This window comes from Chaetura pelagica, unplaced genomic scaffold (assembly GCF_000747805.2).
Source record: "Chaetura pelagica isolate M959 unplaced genomic scaffold, ChaPel_1.0 scaffold840, whole genome shotgun sequence".
NCBI classification, from domain to species: Eukaryota; Metazoa; Chordata; class Aves; order Apodiformes; family Apodidae; genus Chaetura; species Chaetura pelagica.
The window spans coordinates 194,164-214,315 of record NW_009951813.1 but is presented as its reverse complement, the minus strand read 5'-3'; the positions used below and the strand labels follow the sequence as shown (position 1 = coordinate 214,315).

Here is a 20,152-nt window from a genome sequence, read left to right as displayed (position 1 = left end):
AATGTCTTGTGAAACTGTTAAAAATTCTTCTCCAACCAGAACGACTTTGTGACTCTCCTGGACAATTCTGGCTCACTCCCAGGGGAGGATCAGGCTGTATCTTGTGACTTCTTCATCAGCTTTTAATGATTTAATTAGGACCAGCCTGGCCAGACTCACCCCCTAACAAACAATAATTGTTTTACTTCAACTTGGATGATATTTACCCAAATCTCACTTGCACCAAGACCAAGCCCCCTGCCCAGGGTGGGGGGAAAGCAGCACCCACCACTCACTCCTAGGGTGTCTCCCTGCTTACATGGGCTCTCTACTCCTCTGCAATCTCAGTCTCCTGGTGCACAACCACTTTGGTCACCGACATGTCTGGGTGCTGCTCCTTGGCTGCCTTTATTGCCTGGGCTAGAACCTGAAAGAGAAACATGGTTCAGAACATGCCAGGGGGTCCTGGGGAGAGGTGAGGGGGGGAGAGAAGAGCCTGTTTCTAACTCTGGGGAGGGAAAAAGAGAAGTGAAACCACTTCAGCTGCACAGTTTGGTGACATTATTATCCTCTTGCCTAAGAACACACCACGTCCCTGCACTGCCCCCTGGTAGAACAATCAAGCAAGTCCTGTTGCTTTTTTCCAGCCAAGTGTGATGAGCACATTTCAGAGACCTTCTAGACATTTTCTGTTAGAATTAATTAACTACTTCTTGTCACAGGAATATTTCTCCAGCCCCCTGACACTTACAACTAGAATTAAACTCCAAGGATAATTCTCTGATGACAAACTCATCACTCCCAACACCTGCTGGAGGACAAGGGGCCTGACTCATCCAAAGGTTTCCCCATCAAGGCCTTGAGATGCAGGTGCTGAGTGCTAGAAAATGACTTCTGGCACCACAGGGCACCAACATGACTTCAAAGTTACCAGAAGATTAATGCAGATCATCTAAATGTTGAGGATATGTTTTATTTCATATACTTGTGGGTTGTTTTTTTTAATTGCATTTGTCCAAAACCATTTTGGAATCAAAACTTGCTGCCAACAGTACCCTCAGAGCAGAATGAAGCTTTCCTGTCCCAGCTCCATGCTGCCCAAAAGGAACTGATGCCTGAAATCAGTTTTGAAATCTTATTTCTACCCCAGTAATATTTCCCTAGGTTGTTTTCTGGCCAAGTTGTCCAAGGAAAGGCAGCCTGTCCAGTCCATGCCAGCTCTGAGAAGATCTCCTGGGCTACACCCAAGCTCCTACCTGGTCATGGTCTACATCTGCATCTCCTGTGATGACAATCCTCTTCTCAATCCGTGTCTCTGAAATGCCACCCTTTACAGTCTGGTATCAAAGGAAAGAAAAGCCTGTAAGTCTAAAACTGAGAGGAATCTGAGTGCAACTGGGGCTGCTTGTCTAAAGAAGTATCAGAACCAGGGTTACCAACCAGTGCCTCAGGGTGGTATCAAAATCATGGGGAAACTGCTCAGAGAAAACCTGTCAAATATGCATGTTCTTGCACCTGAGGCAGGAAGAGCTCAGGCTCCCAGCCTGGTCCTTCCTGGTGTCCCACGGGACAGTCAGAGCCTGTGTCCAGACTGGACCACACTTAATGCATCATCTACAGCCCTCAAAGAATCACAGAACGTTTTGGGTGGGAAGGGACCTTAAAGATTATCCATCCCCAACCCCCTGCATGGGCAGGGACACCTCCCACCAGCCCAGGTTGCTCCAAGCCCCATCCAACCTGCCCTTCAACACTGCCAGGGCTGGTATCAAAGGAAAGAAAAGCCTGTAAGTCTAAAACTGAGAGGAATCTGAGTGCAACTGGGGCTGCTTGTCTAAAGAAGTATCAGAACCAGGGTTACCAACCAGTGCCTCAGGGTGGTATCAAAATCATGGGGAAACTGCTCAGAGAAAACCTGTCAAATACGCATGTTCTTGCACCTGAGGCAGGAAGAGCTCAGGCTCCCAGCCTGGTCCTTCCTGGTGTCCCACGGGACAGTCAGAGCCTGTGTCCAGACTGGACCACACTTAATGCATCATCTACAGCCCTCAAAGAATCACAGAACGTTTTGGGTGGGAAGGGACCTTAAAGATTATCCAGCCCCAACCCCCTGCATGGGCAGGGACACCTCCCACCAGCCCAGGTTGCTCCAAGCCCCATCCAACCTGCCCTTCAACACTGCCAGGGATGGGGCAGCCACAGCTTCCCTGGGCACCCTGGGCCAGGCTCTCACCACCCTCACACCCAACAATTTCCACCTTCATTTCTTCCTTCAGCACAGGAAACCTGGGCTTTTTGTGCTTTGTTTCAGGTATTCATCACATTTTTTTGGAAGGCAACTGGGCTTTCAGGTTTTTTTCCCCCTATTATTCAACTCATCTCTATTCTGGTGTTTCAGTTGTTGCTGCTTCTCACATTCCCAGGCTGTTACCTTTGTGATCTGGGTGGTGGTGGTGCTGCTGGTGGTTTCTGAAGTGATGGTCTGAGCAGTCAGCAGGATGCCAGGGTCTAGATCTCCATTGCCACCATCTGTCTGTGGGACAGAAGGACAGGCTGTCAGTCCCCACAGGCAGCAAGAACAGACACAGGGTCTCCACATCAACAGAGCAGGACACGATCCAAGGACAGAAACTCCTCTCCATGGTAGATGGTGAGACAGAGGGAGCTGATCCGTGGCCAGCAGGGCTGTTCCCAGCTGCACAGGGACTGGGCAGGTCTCTGAAGGCTCTTCACAAACCCTGGGGACCTTAAGGTGCTCAGAAACACCCAGGGAGGACCTCTGACACCCCCCAACCAGGCAGGCTGGGATACACCCAAATCTGAGTCTACTGCAAGGCTGGTCCTGCCCCTCCATGACAGGCCCCACACTTGGACCATGAAGGGAGACCAAAGCCAACACCTACCCCGAATTTCACCTGGCTCCACAAAACACAACTGCACTGGGAAGGCAGTTGTCACCCTTCCTCCCTCCTGACACCACATCACGTGCTTTAAACCCTGCAGAGGCAACTGAGTCCAGATCCCTGCTGAGCTAGGAACAACTTAGCATCAGAGAATCCCATAGTGGTTTGGGTTGGAAGGGACCTTAAAGATCATCCAGTCCCACCCCCTGCATGGGCAGGGACACCTCCCACCAGCCCAGGTTGCTCCAAGCCCCATCCAACCTGCCCTTCAACACTGCCAGGGATGGGGCAGCCACAGCTTCCCTGGGCAACCTGGGCCAGGCTCTCACCACCCTCACACCCAACAATTTCCTCCTCATCTCCAACCTCCACCTCCCCTCTCCCACTTTTAATCCATCCCCCCTTGTCCTCTCCCTCCCTGCCCTTGTCCCAAGTCCCTCCCCAGCTTTCCTGGAGCCCCTTCAGGCACTGGAAGGTGCTCTAAGGGCTCCCTGGAGCCTTCTCTTCTCCAGGCTGAACACCCCAACTCTCTCAGCCTGAGAGGTGGTCCAGCCCTTTGATCATTTTTGATCAAGTTATTTTACAGCTGGTTACCTGCTTCCCATCCTGCATGAGTTCACCTTCCAAGGTCTGCTAAAAAAACCCACCTAAGTCCTGCTGCCCCCCCATCCCAGCCGGGTCTGCCTGACAAGGGAGGCTGGGCAGCATCCCCAGCACAGCCTGGGACAATGTCTGGAGTTACCACAAGGTGGGACCATTTTCCACAGACTGAAGAAAGCAGCTAGTTCCTGCTAGCCCCTCAGATGTACTTTTCCTTCAATCGCAGTTTTCCTTCTCCTTTCCCAGTTAGAACCAGTACCAGCAGTAACTGGAGCAAAACTCCTCTACTCATCTACTGCCTGGCTGAGACACAGGGCAATGCTCACCACCACCCAGGACAGGCTTGTCTGAACCCCTCCTCTGCTCCTGCTGTTGGGAGAGGTGCTGAGCAGCCCCAGGATTCCTCAGGAATCCCAAATTATAGGGGTGTGGGTCCATGGGCTCCGTGTAACCAAACCTCCAGTCACTCACTGCAGCACCAGAGCACAGGCTTCTCCTGACAACCAGAGCCACCACAAACACAAGCTAACAAAGGCTCCAAACTCTGAACTGGAGTAACAGAAGCACAGAGTGGTGGGGTTGGAAGGGACCTCTGGAGATCATCCAGTCCAACCCCTGCCAGAGCAGGATCCCCTAGAGCAGATCCCACAGGAACATGTCCAGGTGGGGTTGGAATGTCTCCAGGAATGGAGACTCCACAGCCTCCCTGGGCAGCCTGTCCCAGGGCTCTGTCACCCTCACAGTCAAGAAGTTTCTCCTCATATTATCTCGACCCTCCTGTGCTCCAGTTTGTGCCCATTACCCCTTGTCCTGTCACTGGACACCCCTGAGACAAACCTGTCCCTTCCCCCTGCCACCCCCTGTAGATATTGACCAGCCCTGATCAGATTCCCCCTCAGCCTCCTCCTCTCCAGCTGAGCAGCCCCAGCTCTCCCAGCCTCTCCTCATCAGGGATGATGACCCATTTCAGATGGAGGATTCATTTTAACCTCAGCATTGAAACCATACCAGGGTATGTTGATATCACTCCACTAACATTTCTAGCTTCCCATCACTAGATACCCACTCTGGTTGCATTTTATACAATACTTTTAATTTTCAACACCTTTTTCAGGATTGAAACCTGAAGGACAATCTGCCAATCTTTCCAAAATCCTTTATAAACCAAGTTTTGGAGGGAATAAACAGCAAGAAGAGCTGGGGAAAAGATGAAAAGGCACCTCCTGCAGAAAAAAAGGCCAACTCAGGTTAACTCTGCACAGCCCAGTCTACATCTCCAAGCCACCAGCAGCTGAAGATAAATTCTATTTGCACCCTTGAACAAATAATTACCCTTCAGGGATAATAAAACCACTGCTCCTCTAAAAATGCCTGGAAACACAATCCATGACACTGGTTATGGATCCAAACGGTGACTCCAATGCCTGGAGATAGGCAGATGCTGCTGTTTCATCTGGAGGATTTGGAACCAAAATGCTTCCTCAAGTCTAATTAAGCCCTTGGATAATGAATCAGAACACACCTTACCTGTGCAGCTTCGTAGGTGATGGTCTTGGTCTCTGTGTGGACAATGGGGACTTCTTTTGTGGGAATCTCACTTTTGACAGCACTGGACACGTCGGAGATGGTGACAGTCTGGGTCTTCACTAGTGGTGGCTGTGAGACAGGTTAAAAACACCTCTGTAAAGACCCAGTTAGCATTTCCCCCATCATGACCCTGCTGCTGGCAAAGGTTCTGACACTGATCTGATAAAAGCACTGTGGGAACCAAGGTCAGTCTGGAAAGCTTTGGGTTTCAGCCTCTGGGACGACACACACGGCTCAGAGGATGGAGATGGTGAGTGAGGATTCAACAGAGAGAAAAATCCTCCAGCCCTTCCCCATCATGGTGCCCTCAGGTCAACCCAACTGAGGCATTAAGGGTTTAAATCAGTGTGTCACAATATCACAAAGAAACTCTCCACTGATTATTTACTGTCTCATTACCAGAAGCTCATTGCTGCCTGCCAGACCCTCATCTGCTGATGACAAGGCCAAGATTGCCACAAACCCTGGGCAGATAAAGAACTGATCACAGCTGAGGAGCTTTACCCTTACTGCAAGTGCACTCTTATTAACAATTCCTCATCAGATTCTAGGTCTTTTAACTTTTATTAAATCAATGTCAGACAAAACAGAAACATGAGATCTTGAAAGAGGAATGGGGGGAAGGGGAGAGAAATCAGTTGTTCCACCACCTGATAATTACCCAGAAGAAGACAGAGTTAGTTCAGACCCACAGTGTTTTCCCAGAGAGCTTGATTTCTGTTCCCCATCCCCACACCTGACAGATGCCACCGTGACTGTTAGCAGGGGACATGGGCACCTCCTTCACCAGAAGCAATGAACAGCAACACTGAAGCAGGCAAAAATACCTCCCAAGGCAGGGAGCGGGAAGGGCCATCAGAGCCCATGCTGACGATGCAAAAGCACATTTGACAGTGCTTCAAATGGCTCTGCTGTGTCACTGGTACAGCAGGAGATGGCCAAAACCTTAAGGAACTAAAATGATGTGCTTTTGGAGTCTAAATATTTCCCTTTTGGAGGATGCTTTGATCAAAAAAGAGGCACAGGACGTTGTGGCGTTAAATGCAGAGAGAAATTGAAAGGGGCTCGTGTTTAGTGCCAAGATCAATTGAGAGGAGCTTGGGTGGGACTGTGGGAGATTAACCAGCTCATTAGCTCCAAAGCATGAGTCCAAGCCAACACAATTCCTCTCTGGATCCATGGCATCTGCTTGCTGCAGTGTTTTGGGGTTCCCCTCCCAAGCCGTGCGGGGAGCGGGCGCTGGGACTCACTACCTGGAAGCAGCGGATGAGTGTCGACAGCCCGGCGGGAACAGCCGGCTCAGGACACTCCCCATTTAGCTTTCTAAAGGTAAATCTGTCTTCACCATCCTCTGCCACCTCCTCCTCCTCCTCCTCTCCTCCCCAGAGCTGCCAGGGAGGGGTGGCAGGGCTGGTGGGGGCCTCCAGCTCAGCAAGCTCTGAGTCCTTCTCCGCATCCGCACAAACCCCCTTTCCGCAGCTCAGGTCCTCCACGCTCGTGGGGAGGCTGGGAGCTGCTTCCTCCTCCTCCTCCTCACTGCTTAGGGAAGAAGCAGCGAAGTGATGGCTGGGAGAAGAAGGCTGGGAGGTGGTGGGTGGCACTGGGGTCCCACTAAAAGCTACCGACTGCTTTGAGCCCTCCCACGCCACGTCAGAGTTAACACTGCTCCTCTCTGGCACTGCAGCCACATCATCCTCTCTGGAGGGAAAGTCACTCATTTTCTAAAAAGAAATGGATACACACAAAAAAAAAATGCCAGAGAGAGAGAGAGAGAAAGACAGTGTTAGGGAGAACAGGAGCTCATGAAGCATAAATCAAAACATCAGGTTTTCTTGTAATCAATCGCATCTCCAGGAACACGTGCAACTGCAGTGGGTTTGGACACCTGGAAGCTTGAAAACTTTTGTGCTGTGGGATGCGTCCAGAGCATTTACTGCCATGGTCTTCTGGATACATGGATAACGGATAATCCACTCTCTTGAAGTTTAAGGAATCAATATTAAAACAACCCTCTGCAGCTAAAGGAAAAGCCACCACTAAGCACTTCTTGCTCAGCTTGGAAACAGAACAATTTCAGTGGGGACATCCCAAATCCATGTGTACAACAAAACCCACCTGGCTACACCAAAACCATAACACACTCAGCTTTTAACTCCTTGGAATATCTCACTCTGTGTTTTAATTGGCACGTGGAGGTGAAAAGATGAAGCCCAAAATGACTGTGCACAATAACCCCCAGAACCTCTGCTTGACTCTTCTCCTCACCCCCAGGAACACTCACACCTCTGAGCACCCTCTTTGCTGCTGCAGCCTCCAGGAGAACCAACACAGACTTGGCATTGTGACCCTGATAAAATGGTTGTAGGAATATCTACAAGTTAGTACTGAAATCAACTGCCTCAGTCACCAAGAGGGTCCTGAACTGACAGTGCAGCCTGGAAGTCTGACAGAATTTGTGTTGTTTCTTCCAGACAAAGTGGCTCAATGAACTTAACACAAAACTTTTCAGCTTAGGAAGAAAGAAATGAGGCTTTAAACTGGAAATCCATGTGTGCTGACCCCCTTGCCACCAAGCATGTGGCTCAGTTGACTGCTCAAGAAGCTCCATTTGACTCTTTATTTGGGCTACTGAAGTACGTGTGACACGCTTGATCCCCAGAGCAGATGGAAACCTTTGCAGTAGCTAAACCTCCTGAAGGTACAACATTGTTGGCATTTGTGGTGTTGCACGGGAGAGAAGACACATAATGAAGCAGCAGAGCCCTCTGAGAAGCAAGCAAGCATGTCTGGAGCACCTGAGATGTTTGGGAAGAGCCAAGCCAGAGGGTTTAACTAAGGCTGGTGCTCGGCTGCTCTCCGTTCAGCTCCTTAGCAAGGTCTCAACTAGGTCTTCTCACATCTCGGGGAGCCCTCGAGCCAGGAGGGAAGCAACAGTGACAGAAGAGAAGAGAAGAGTTAGAACATGAACAAGACAGAAAGCTTTAGCAAAAATCAGCTGTTTGCCCAAAGGTGACTTCATGTGCAGAGAGAAGCAGTTTCAGTCCCCCGCGGGGAGCGGCGCGTGCAGCCCTGCCCTGTGCTGGGAGCTGCTTCTCATCATGGGCTTTCTCATTTCTAGAAATGGTGTTTCTCATTATTGATGTGAAAAAGTTGCCTTCAAGGAAGGGCAGGGAAAAGCAGTGACAGGCCCTTACAATTTCACCCGTGGAAGTTGGCACATCAGCCAGCATCAGGGAATAAGGAGGGAAAACCCAGAGGGAAGCTGCTTCATCAATGCCATGACTATTTCTCCTTCCTAATTAACCTCATGATTGATTTCTGGTAACTTTGTATAACAAATCCCACCTATCTGTAGCTCCAAAACCAGCCATTAAATTTTCATAAATGTAAAGCAAGTTCATTGCTGTCAACTTTTATTCTCCTTTTAGTGGTAGTAGTAACAGTAGTAAGATGCACAGGAAGCGTTGCCTCGCTTTCTGTTTTAAAAAATTATCTGGGCAACCAAAAAAAAAGGTAATTTGTGCTTAAAATGTGAGGTCTGAAGCCTGTGGGTGATCAGGACAATGCATTTTCTGTGGAGCAGGGGCCTGCACCCTGGCTGACCTCATCTAATGGCCCAGTTCAAGAGCACGATAGGAGCAGCTTTAGGTAGGAACAAATAGATGCTTGTTTTAGTATCATTTCAAGAAACGACTCTGCCACCATTGCTCCTGGGTATTTTTGCTCCTGAGTATTTTTCAGTTCCCTGCTTCTTTGTCTTGCAGACAGATTACCTGTAGATTTCTATCCATTAAGATTTCCAGCCTCTTGGGCTGAAGTCCTTGGGATACTGCTTAGGGAAAAAGCATCTAACAGGAGCGAAGGGAATCAGGACTGTGCTGGGCAGGTCAGACTGCACATACAGGGAAGTGTTCTGTCTGATCAAACACCACTTCCATAGGTGCTCCTCCATCCAGATCCCACCCTCATTTTGCCTAACACAAGATATGGCACTGCAATAGTTCCCAAAACACAGCAGGAACAGAGGTTACCAGCTTTGAAGGCCCATGTCTTAATCTTCCTTTCAAACCTGGGTTTATACACTGCCAATAGACTCATCTGTCCTTCACTGTATCTGCTACATCTTGCCAATTAATCACAGGCCTTCAAAAAGATGCAGGACATCTTCTGGAGTTCCATGGAAAATGCCTTAGGAGCAGGATTTCCTTCTCTACCAGCTGGGACACCAGTTCAACCAAGAGGGAGAATGAAACCCAGAGATAAAACAAAGCAGATTAAGCAGCTACACCAACACTGATCTGTTTAAGAGACAAACATTTGTACCCAGTCAAAACAGCTCCCTTTCCTGCATGGAAAAACAATTTGCATTTTTGAATTCTATGGTAAAAGCAGGAAGGGGAAAGCTTAACTGAAGCCTCAGGTTGTCAGTAGAGCCACTGTGGCAATAAACATGCAGGCTGTAAGGACAGACTGAAATCCTGATAAGATCAACTTGATTAAAAGCCTTTTAATTTTCTTGCCTTCCTATTCCACAGACTAATGGAAAAGTATTTGTTTCTATAGAAAATGGTCTGTTTGTACACACCTTTTTTGTTTATTTTTTCATACAACTGTTTGTTCCTATATTTAAAAACACAATTTGCACGTAGGTTAGAAAATGTTGAGGTTTTAGATATAAAATAGAACCTCCCTGAGGAATTCAAGCATGTTATAAACTCTGATCTTATCAAGATTTAATTTGCAAAATGCCAAAGCATTCCTTTTTTTTTTTTTTTAGGGCTCAGATTTGCAGAGTTCCAAGCTTTTCTGGAGACCCAGGACACCTGGGCTGCAAACTCCTCATTTCCAGAGACACAAAACCAAGCCAGAGATGCCTCCACAAACATGAAGCAGACTATTTGCACAAGCCACAGGCAGTGTAAAGAAAATACAGGGCAGGATGCAGTGCCCCAGAAGAAACAAATCCAACCAGACATGAATGCCACGAAACCACAACCCTGCTAAATGCAAACCCTGGTGCACCTGATGTTGGCAAACACCAGGGTTGAAGCTTCACTTCAGCCTTGCAGTGTAAATAGTGACACACAATCATTCAGGCTGGGGATAAATTAATAACAGGCTTAATTGCATGGTTGATATCAGCAACCAAAAGGATTTATTTAACTTTAAAAGTGTTTCTGTATCAATTTGTTGGCCTGTCTGTTTTCCAGAGCCTGTTCTTTTGGATCAGGATGTAGGTGTAGGAACCAGCTGCCTGTTTTCTGCAGCCTGTGCAGGCATCCTGCTGCTTCCCTCCCCAGGAAGATTCAATTATCCTCATCCCAAAGCAGACTCCCACCCTACAGGAGTGCTAAAGTGATGTCAACCTGCCAATTACCAAAGACATTTGATAAAAAATGATACAAACAGGGCATGCCAGTGCATGCTGCCTCCCCACAACCACACTACGTGCTGTAGATGGTGGCTGGTTAGTAGTTCCCAGTGCCCTTGGTGTTCAGGCTGGCACGTGTTATTAGGTTATCCCCAAACAAGTATCCACAGAAGCTGGCAGGCTCAGTGTGACCAACTACAGATGCACAGGTAAATGATTTCACAGTGAACCACACTCACCAGTGAGAACTCCCAGCTCAAAGGGTGCTCAGTCCCACAGCTGTCAAAGCACTCAGGTGAAAAAAGTATTACAAAGCAGACAACAGGAAATTCCTTATTTTACTGTACCTGCCATGCCTTATAGAACTGCTTTGTCTTGGAGACAGAAGTTAAGAAGTTCCAAAGCCATTCAACAAACCCAAATGACTTCCATTTGGAAATGATGCCCATTTCCTACAGTTTTGCATTTTGGGGCTGATCTTTTTAATTGCCATTGATCTGATCACCACATCCTGACCAGCCCAGTCAGACAACAAAAGGGTGAAAGTGAATTTGACCAAAGTTAAAAGTAAGGCTAGAAGATACACAGTGTGCTACAAGCTTACAAAGGTTTAAGTTGCTGTCACCAACAAGATATGACATGACCCACAGCAGCCACCTTCCATCCATGGCATCAACAACTTGGCAACATCAAACAACCTCAAGATATAATTAATTCAAATAAGGTTGCTGAGAGATACGATTCCAGAGACATCTCCTCTCCCCATCCACCCTGACCCCCCTCCCATCTCTTTTGGGGGCAGGTACCCTTGGATTTGGGGTACAAAGCTGTGCACTTTGAACCCCAAATTCCCTCTGCAGAGGAAAAGCTGCTAGTGACACTGCAAACACTGCCTCTGGTTCAGTGTAGCAGCAGCAAGTGAAGAGAGTGGGGATGCCAAAGGGGTTTATAACTGACACAGCTTTTGTGCTGCTGCATTTTCTCTTGCTTTTAATTCCAAACCCCAGTTCCAGCTCTGCTCTGGTGCCAGGCTCAGCCAGGACCAGCAGCACAAGCCCCATGTTGCTCCATCACAGCCAAGATTTGCTTTCCTGTCATCACTTGTGACTGCACAGGATGAGCCAAACAGTTTATCCAGGAGGAAATAATCTCACAGAAGGAAAAGTTGGGAGTTAAAAAGAAAAACTGACTCTTGCTACAGCCTCTAAGCACAACCTCAGGCAGCTTCAACCAGCTAAAACCCAACCAGGGGCTTGCATTGTATTATCAAGTGGAGAAATGGCAGTTAATTAGAACATGGTTTTCACTTATAAAAATAGAAAGGAGCATTTTTGTCCTCAAATTAATACAATATGTGGGGCAGAGGCTCTCCCAGTTGCATTGCACAGGACCTGGGATGCTTCTGCTGTTGGAACAACTTTCTGTTGAACCTCTTTACAAACAAAACCTTCCTTAAACCAGATTTAATCCTCAAATTATCCTGGGCAGTTTGAGAGAGTCCATTGCTTACAGCCACAGCCCTGTGAGTTCCTATGCCCCAGGGGCACAAAACCCACCCCAGAGTGTCCAGCAGCCCCAACACCCTCAACACAACCAGTAATGACCTGGGGTCTGACAGCTCCTGGTCTGGGGAAAACAACACTGAGGGTTAGTCCAAGGAAGGCATTAACAGAGGTTGTGTATGGCTTTTGGTGTTAATAAGCAGTGGAAAGAAGAATCTGATTTGCAATAACATTTATTAATGATATATGTACATATTTACAAAGAAAAAAATCTGAGAAAAAATACAAAACCAAAAAAGTGTTCCAAAAGAGAGCATTTCAGGTAAAAAAGAAAGTGGTTTTAGTCCCCCACAAACTGATCCAACGCAACCATGTCCCACCACTAGAAGATCCCAAAGTGGCACAAGCCAAGGCTAGTCCTTCCCTCCAGCTTTACAGACCAAAAGAGATGCAAACAGGGACACAAGTAAAACCACCATTGTCAGGTTGTCCCATGTCACCCACTAGTAAGAACAGACCAAAGCATTTCTGCATTATTCCTTAACCATCCCTTGGGCTAAAGCTTCCTGGAAAGCATCCTACTGCCTCAGTCTGTAGGTCAGAACTCATAACCAGGAAAAAAGAAAACCCAGTAAACAAGTGGAATAATTCAGAGTGACAAATTACTGACCCTTAGGTGAAGTCAAAGACCCTTTGCCCATGACCTTCCCATGGCGCGGGCACAGCAAGGCCAGATCAATGTCATTCCTGGAAATACCAACTAGTCCTTTATAATGCAATGTTGAGGAAATCCACATTATTCTCCTCATTATTTAGAACAGGAGGCAAATATTGAACACCTACTCTTGAAGGTCACCACTAGTTATTGCACAAACTGCAAGGGGGCAGAGCTGCTCTAGGCTTAGCCCTGTACCCCAACATCACCTGCCCACAGAGTCCTCAGTTCATCTTCTACTGACCACAGGGCAAAGCAACAAATGGCAGGAGATGCAGACAATACTTTCTCTGTTCACTTTTAGTGACAGAAACGAGGGATGTTGTTTTACAGTAACACACACCTCAAATATCACCCACAATCAGCACACAAAGAGCCCGACACCCAACCAGCCTCAGGGCTGCATCTGGGTTTGAAGCCATTGGCTCTGGGCACTGCTGCCAAATACTGACCATCATATCATAGACTCATGGAATGGTTTGGGTTGGAAGGACCTTAAAGATCATCTAGATCCAACCCCCTGCATGGGCAGGGACACCTCCCACCAGCCCAGGCTGCTCCAAGCCCCATCCAACCTGCCCTTCAACACTGCCAGGGATGGGGCAGCCACAGCTTCCCTGGGCAACCTGCTCTTTACACACAGAAGCACAAGAACCTATTCTGTGATTTATCTGGTGTTCAGAAGAGCTGACATAAAGGTAAGAGTATTCAGAAAGTGAGCACAGAGCCAACCACCAGGTTTGTGATAGAAAGCCTGAAGGGATTGATTGAGCCTCGACAGCCACTTAACTGGATCCCACGTGTGAGCACCAAAGAGACAAGTGATGAGACTCTGCAAAGTCCAGTGAGCATCAGAACTGCTTTCTCTAGCCACACTTTGCATGCTGGAGTCACCAAAATGTCATTTTCTGCAGAAGGGTTCACTGAAAATATCTGGATTTCCCAGGCCAACCTGGATGAAGTTACGTGCTGCGGGTATTTCCCACTTCCCTTTGGAAGGGATAACTCAGCTCTCCATGGCTCCCAGACCAGCCCCAAGAGGGTGTGTTAATCCCAGCACTGCCTGGGGTCAGGGCAGGTGCCTGGGGGGCTTTGCAGCAAGTCAGTTCCTGAGGAATAAGGGAAGCAAAGTCCATGTGTTGGTGTCTTTATGAAGCCCTGAGAGCTCTGTCCTTAAAGCCAGAGGAAATCAATTCTCCCTGTGCAGGGGCAGGAGAGCAGGCATCCCCAAAATCCCTGCTGTCAGTCAGATCCTGCGTGGACATCAAGGGAAGAGGAATCAAAGCAGGAATCAAGCAGCACAGTATCAAAGTGTATGAGATACAGCATGTGCAGGAACAAGACAGAAAATGTGCAGGAACAAGACAGACAATGTGCAGGAACGAGACCTTCCGTGGATTGCCATGGGGCACAGCTGTAAATCCCCTGGCCTTGCAAGAAAATGGGAAAAAAAGTAGAAAAGTGACTGGCAAATGGGCTGGAGCAGATGAGGCTTCTGTTCCTGATAAGCTCTGGGCTTTCTGTGTCAGAAGAGATCACATCCACTCGGATGACTGTAGATAACTGGTCTCTAAATTGCCACAGAAATACAAAGCATTAGTTCAGTCTCTTTATACTTGGTGGTGATAATGATTATATACATCCCAAAAATGTTCCTGAGCATTCTCAGAGTGTGAAGTTCAAAAGTTCTTTGGCTGATGATAACCAGCCTTATCTCAAGATTGAAAAAAAGAAAAAAGCAAGAGATGGTTTTAATTAAGAAGTTAAAGAACTGAGTTGAAGTGACTAACCAAGTGCATCTCTCCTCACTCTGGGATAAGACACTACGTTCAAACATTGCTCTGGGCAGGGATTTTTAGACTTCAGGTCCTTTGGAAATGGTAGAGAGAGCCTGAGAAACCATGGCTTTGCAAAAGCCACTGGTATGGCTTCAGAGTATTGGTCATGGGTTCAGGAACCTCAGCTGGGCTCAAAGCAGCACCACGGCAGCACCCCCAGCAATGGCTTTTAGGAGGAAGCAGGTGACTGAGCTGCTCTTCTTCAGGAAATATGGACAAAAAAATTGACAGAGAAAGATCCAAACAATTCCTGTCCCTTCCCACTCCAAGCCAGGCCAGGGAAAATCACCAGTCTCTGATTTTCATCACGTTTTTTCCAGTTCTGGGAAGGAAGGCTTAGGCAGGGATCTCAGCCAGAAGCTTCCCCGTGGCTTCTTCCACCCTCCATCTTCTGCACAGCATGTGGCACCTTAGCATTCTTCCTCCTCCAACTCTCCTTTCCAGAACACACCTTCTCCAGACAGTCTTCCTAAACTTCCTGTTGAAGCTCCAGTGCCTCCTAAGGTGTGTTCCTAGGATGCAGCAGATCAGCCCACCCAGCACCATCCTCTGCTGCCCATGCTGAGCAGGTAGGAGTCAGGTCTCTACACCACCCAGTGCCTGCACAACCACTTAGGGACTCCTACCCTTCCAGGGACTTAAAGAGGAAGACTCTGCATTACAGGCAGTGTATTACAGAGGGGAAGAGACTTTCCAGTGACAAACCAGCACCCTCACAAAACCTCAAGTCCTAAAGGCACAAACCGGTGAACTAATAATCAGGGCAGGTTACAAGAGTAGTTGGGAGAGATTCCTGTGGGATTAAAACAAAGGGTTTCACAAGCAACTTCAGCTTCTGAGACAGGATTTAGAGGCTCCACACATACACTGAGAGCAAGAGAGAGGTGGCTCAAGTGGTCCATAACACACCACAGTCCCTCAGATCAGACAGCACATGCCAGGTTTGCTTTATGCCTTTTTCCTGCAAGCTTATCTGCCAGCTTCCTAATTAACACTGTTCACACAGATACAGATCTATAAAGGGTTATAAATACATCTATTTATATATATGCACATGTTTTAGTCCCTGTAATAAAGGTCTTAAAAGGTTCACTCCCTTCTCTGCTGTGCTGCTGGTGCAGCTGCCAACACTGATGCCACTAGTGGCTCTTCTCAGAAGTAACTGTGCCCACACCAGCCCTCCAGAGAAAGCAACAGAAAGCAGATCACTGCAGAAAGGAGCAGCATTTGGCTCAGCTCAGTTCCATAATTACTATATACAGAAAAGAAACTCCCTAGACACAAAATCCCACCCTTCCTCCAGCTCACAAATCAGTTCTGGGCAACTCTGAGCCCACACGGCTCAACCAAGGTCACTCTGATACAGGTGAGCATCATCCAGACATTGACATTGGTAGGCAATAAACAACAAGCAGCATGCAAGGGTTTTGTTAAGAGAAGTCAAAACAATCGATGGCTTTAACATCAGAAGAGTGTCTTGGTGTGGTAAAGTCAACATGCTAACAGAGGAGACCACCCAACAGCAGGTTGCTCCATCCCCGAGACCTAAGCAGACACGGTCAGTTAATTCCACATTAGTTAAACAAAACACACCTGAAGTGCACCAAGACCATCAGATTCAGGGAAAAAAAATAATCATTAATCTATGTTTACAATAAATAATTCCTTGCAGTGGGTTTTCTCCAACACAAAGAGAGGGTTCCTCTCCAGAGGGAGAAGGAAAAGTTGCCTGTCCCTGGGTTAACACTGACAGCAGCATTGACCACCAACACTTGGCATGTAAATGCCCACCTAGAAAAGGAGTGGTTATGGATTAGATTCAGCAGGTTGCTGCAAAGCCTCTTTTGGATCAGTCTCCAATGTTCTTCAGCTTGTGAACATCTAACATTCAGAAGAGCAAGCTTCAAAGCACATCTTAGCAATTCCTGCATGGAGGCTGCGGGGGCTGAAGGAGCCAAGGTCTCCTCCCAGGGATCTACACCCCCCACCTGTCCCCTGGCAGCAATGGGGAACGTGGTTCAGAGGACTGGCTTTTGCAGGGAACTTCAGAATGGACCTGGGAATCCATGACCACTCCTGCCAGGTCCCAGATCCCGGCTACATGACGCACAGAGCGGGGTTAACATGATGGTGACAGGACGTCCCTCCCCGAGGACAAGGAGCTATGGAGACCAAAGATCAGGACAAGGAAGATGCAGCAGAGGCTACAGCCAAGAAACTCAGGAGCTTTGGTCTTGAGGTTTCAACATGACCCTGTTGCCACTCAGAGAAAGAGCAGCCACCAAACAGTCAGTGCTATGACCAGGAGAAAGGACATCATAAAGGGGATACGTGGAGGAGGAAAAATGCTAGAGTACAGCTGACACTTTTTGAGGGATTTCTGCTCTTCAGGAATTGCAATAGAAACCTTTGGAAGAGTTTCTTCACTTGCTGGCCGGGGAAAGGCTGTCTCAGTAGGTATCTCCTGCTTTTTAAGTTTGTCTTCATCCTGTACTAACAGAGGACGTTCCTGTGTCTGCTTTCGTGGTAGGAGATCAAGAAAGACAGAGAGAGATGAACAAAAATGACAGATGGAAAGTGCCCAAAAATGACACTTGGAGGTGTGCAAAGCGTTAGGACAGCCTTCCTCTCAACATAAAAACTGCCCCAGAGAGCAGAGCTGCTGGTGGCTTGGGTCCCATCAGCCTTAGAGCTGGGGAATCTAGTCCCCTCTGCAGAGCTCATGAGCATCTGGATCAGGATCACACGTGTTTGGTCACAAACCTCTGGGATGGGGAACAAGGAGGTCTGGCACCTGCTCCCCTAGAAAAGCCTATGCTCAAAAACCTCCTGAAGTGTTTTGGAATTGGAATGGTTGAGAAAAACATTGGGAGGCATTAGAAAGAGAACTGGTGTAGTACAAAATGTGGTCTCTGCCAGCTTCCTATTCTACAGTGCTCTTAAAAAATAGCATTTGTTAAATATCCTTTGAACATTCAAGACTGCAGATACTCAGATACAAAAAGCTTTTTCAAAGTTCTCACGACGGTATCAAAATTTCGACCGACTTGAAAAGTTCTACTGGAACAAGTGAAAAATTGTTACATCTCAGAAACCCTGCACGTGGAAGGGGCAGGATGGCAGGAGGAGCCCAAACTCCTTCCACGTGGCTCCACGTTCCAACCCTCTTGTTTCTGGAGTCACAAGAATGTGACAAACCAGAATGAGGAAAAAAAAAACCACCAGGTAGGATCATGCAAAGGGTTCTTAGGGCTTCTGCTGAAGAAAGAAAAAAGACTGTGGGAAATGTTGGTGCTCTAAACTCTCCATCCTTTTATCTTGCCAGCCCTGGTCCCACCTAGGAGAGGAAAAACTTGGCTCTGAGCTCCCTCAGCTGAGCCAACCTCCTTTGGTCAGAGTGGTATTTTGGGACTGGTTCTTTGCACACCCCTAAGTGATGAGTATTGGGGAGAAAGTAGCTGGGAGTCTGGGCAGCAAAAGAAAACATAAAATGCAAGAGTAACATGATCATTAAAACAAACAAATAACAAAAAAAAAACAACGGGAAGAAAGACAACATAAAAAGAACAGGGTAGAGTTAAACTTTCATCATTGCTTTTCTCTCCGAACACACGGTTAAATCTTTCATGCAGCTCTTTTTTTTCCAACCAGCCATGCACCAAAATAAGCAAAATTGAAAGCTGCAAAAGCTGCAGCAAGTGCACAAGTCCTCTTGGTGTGAGACTACTCCGTGTAGCCAAAAGAAAACATGTTCTCCAGCAGCTGCTGTTGTGTTTTTGCTTGGTGCCATTGCAACAGCCAAGTCTGGGTCAGCAGCACATACCAGAACAGCAGCTTTACCTCAAGCCCACCAACCTGTCTCTCAGAAGATAGGACAGTGACTTTCTTGACCTGGACACACAAAGCATTTTAAGGTTCAGTTGTCTTGAAATAAAACATGTAGGAACAGCAGAAAAGCAGCCCCTGGCAGAACACCCTTTGGCCACCAGAGCAGCGTGAAGGTACCACCACAAACAGGAGAAACCAATTGCTTTGCATTGTGATTTACCAGCCTTAAACACAGAATCATGGGATGGTTTGGGTTGGAAAAACCTTAAAGATCATCTAGATCCAACCCCCTGCGTGGGCAGGGACACCTCCCACCAGCCCAGGTTGCTCCAAGCCCCATCCAACCTGCCCTTCAACACTGCCAGGGATGGGGCAGCCACAAGTTCATGCTGGTGAAGGAAAACACCCTCCCTGGCAGGTGCCTCTCCAAGATACATTTCTGAAAGTTCTCACTGTCACCTCAGAGAGGATCAGACTAAGAGTGCATTTCCAGAGATGCAAACCCAGGGCTGACTCAAAACCTCATGTTGCTGTGGGCCACTACGACCTTAGATGGGGAAAGCCCACAGCACCCAGTTATGGTGAACAACAGCCCCCCCCCAGACCTCACAACATGGTCACCATGCAAGAGATTCTTTGTAATAACCAAGAATATAATCCCTGAATTGCAGCTGTGGAGCTTGAGAGCCCTTCTATCCCATCCCCATGTCCATAACCCCCAAGGCACAGTGGGCAGAGCTCTGCATCACTCTGCTGCCCAAATTCCTGCAGAATTTACACTGAGACTCAGCAATCAAAGAGGAAACCTCACCATGGGCTCAGCAATGTAACTCCAAGGGTAACAATCATACAATCACAGACTCATAGAATGGTTAAGGCTGGAAGGGATCTTAAAAGATCATCTAGATCCAACCCCCTGCATGGGCAGGGACACCTCCCACCAGCCCAGGTTGCTCCAAGCCCCATCCAACCTGCCCTTCAACACTGCCAGGGATGGGGCAGCCACAGCTTCCCTGGGCACCCTGGGCCAGGCTCTCACCACCCTCACACCCAAGAATTTCCTCCTCATGTCCAACCTCAATCTTTTAATCCTTTAATTTAGGTGTTTGGAGTTTTGTTGTTGGTTTTTTTTTCCCCATATTTTGGGAAGATTATTCCCCGGGACCAGGAATAACCCCATCTCAAAACAGCCCCCTGAAGTATAATCAAGCATCACGGATGAAAGCAACGCTGGAAAAGGCAGAATAAAAACCAGGTGAGGAATTCCTCAAGTTCTTCTCTAGCAACAACAACAACAAAAAACCCAACCAACCAATAATCCCATTTTTATGTCACTGCGACTCAAAGCAACGATCGTCTCAGCCCAGCACGGACGTGACAAAGTATTGACTCTTCACATTGGAGAGAAGCAAAAAGCTCAGGGGAGCTGAGGCTCAACCCTGGCTGGCCAAGATGTCCCTGGGAAGGGCCCCACACCCCGCCAGGGTACTCACTCCATCCGCTCCCGTGGGAATCTGCCCGTTGACGTTGAGGGTTCGGAACGGGGAGTGAGTGGACAAACGTTTGTCCCACTCACTCGGCCGAGGCTCCGGGACGGATTCCATGAAGTTCTTCTTCAACTCACTGATGTTGGCGTGATGCTTCTTGATTTCTTCTTGGGTCTTATCTAGATCCTACCGGGAGAAGGACAGGAGAAATGAAGGGAGGTGGAGGTGGCACCTGCCAGCGTCCCCCAGGCTGCCCACATAGCGAAGCTGCGCTCAGCAGAGGTGCTGACCATTGCCCACACTGCACACACACACACAGGGGATGTTCTCTCTCCTCTTTCC

General features: G+C 47.9%; 1 protein-coding gene across 2 annotated transcripts in view; it reads right to left on the bottom strand.

The window, feature by feature from the left end:
* Positions 1 to 307: 307 nt before the first annotated feature.
* The window catches only part of EPB41 (erythrocyte membrane protein band 4.1), a 51,817-nt gene continuing 31,972 nt past the window's right edge, over positions 308 to 20,152 (bottom strand). For both annotated transcript variants that reach the window (XM_010008199.1, XM_010008207.1), the window contains 5 exons: positions 19,817 to 19,996; positions 5,010 to 5,138; positions 2,411 to 2,512; positions 1,236 to 1,316; positions 308 to 406 (listed from right to left, as the gene is read on the bottom strand). In XM_010008199.1, coding sequence (XP_010006501.1) covers positions 308 to 406; positions 1,236 to 1,316; positions 2,411 to 2,512; positions 5,010 to 5,138; positions 19,817 to 19,996 — 591 coding nt within the window. The remainder of the gene's footprint in view (positions 407 to 1,235; positions 1,317 to 2,410; positions 2,513 to 5,009; positions 5,139 to 19,816; positions 19,997 to 20,152) is intronic.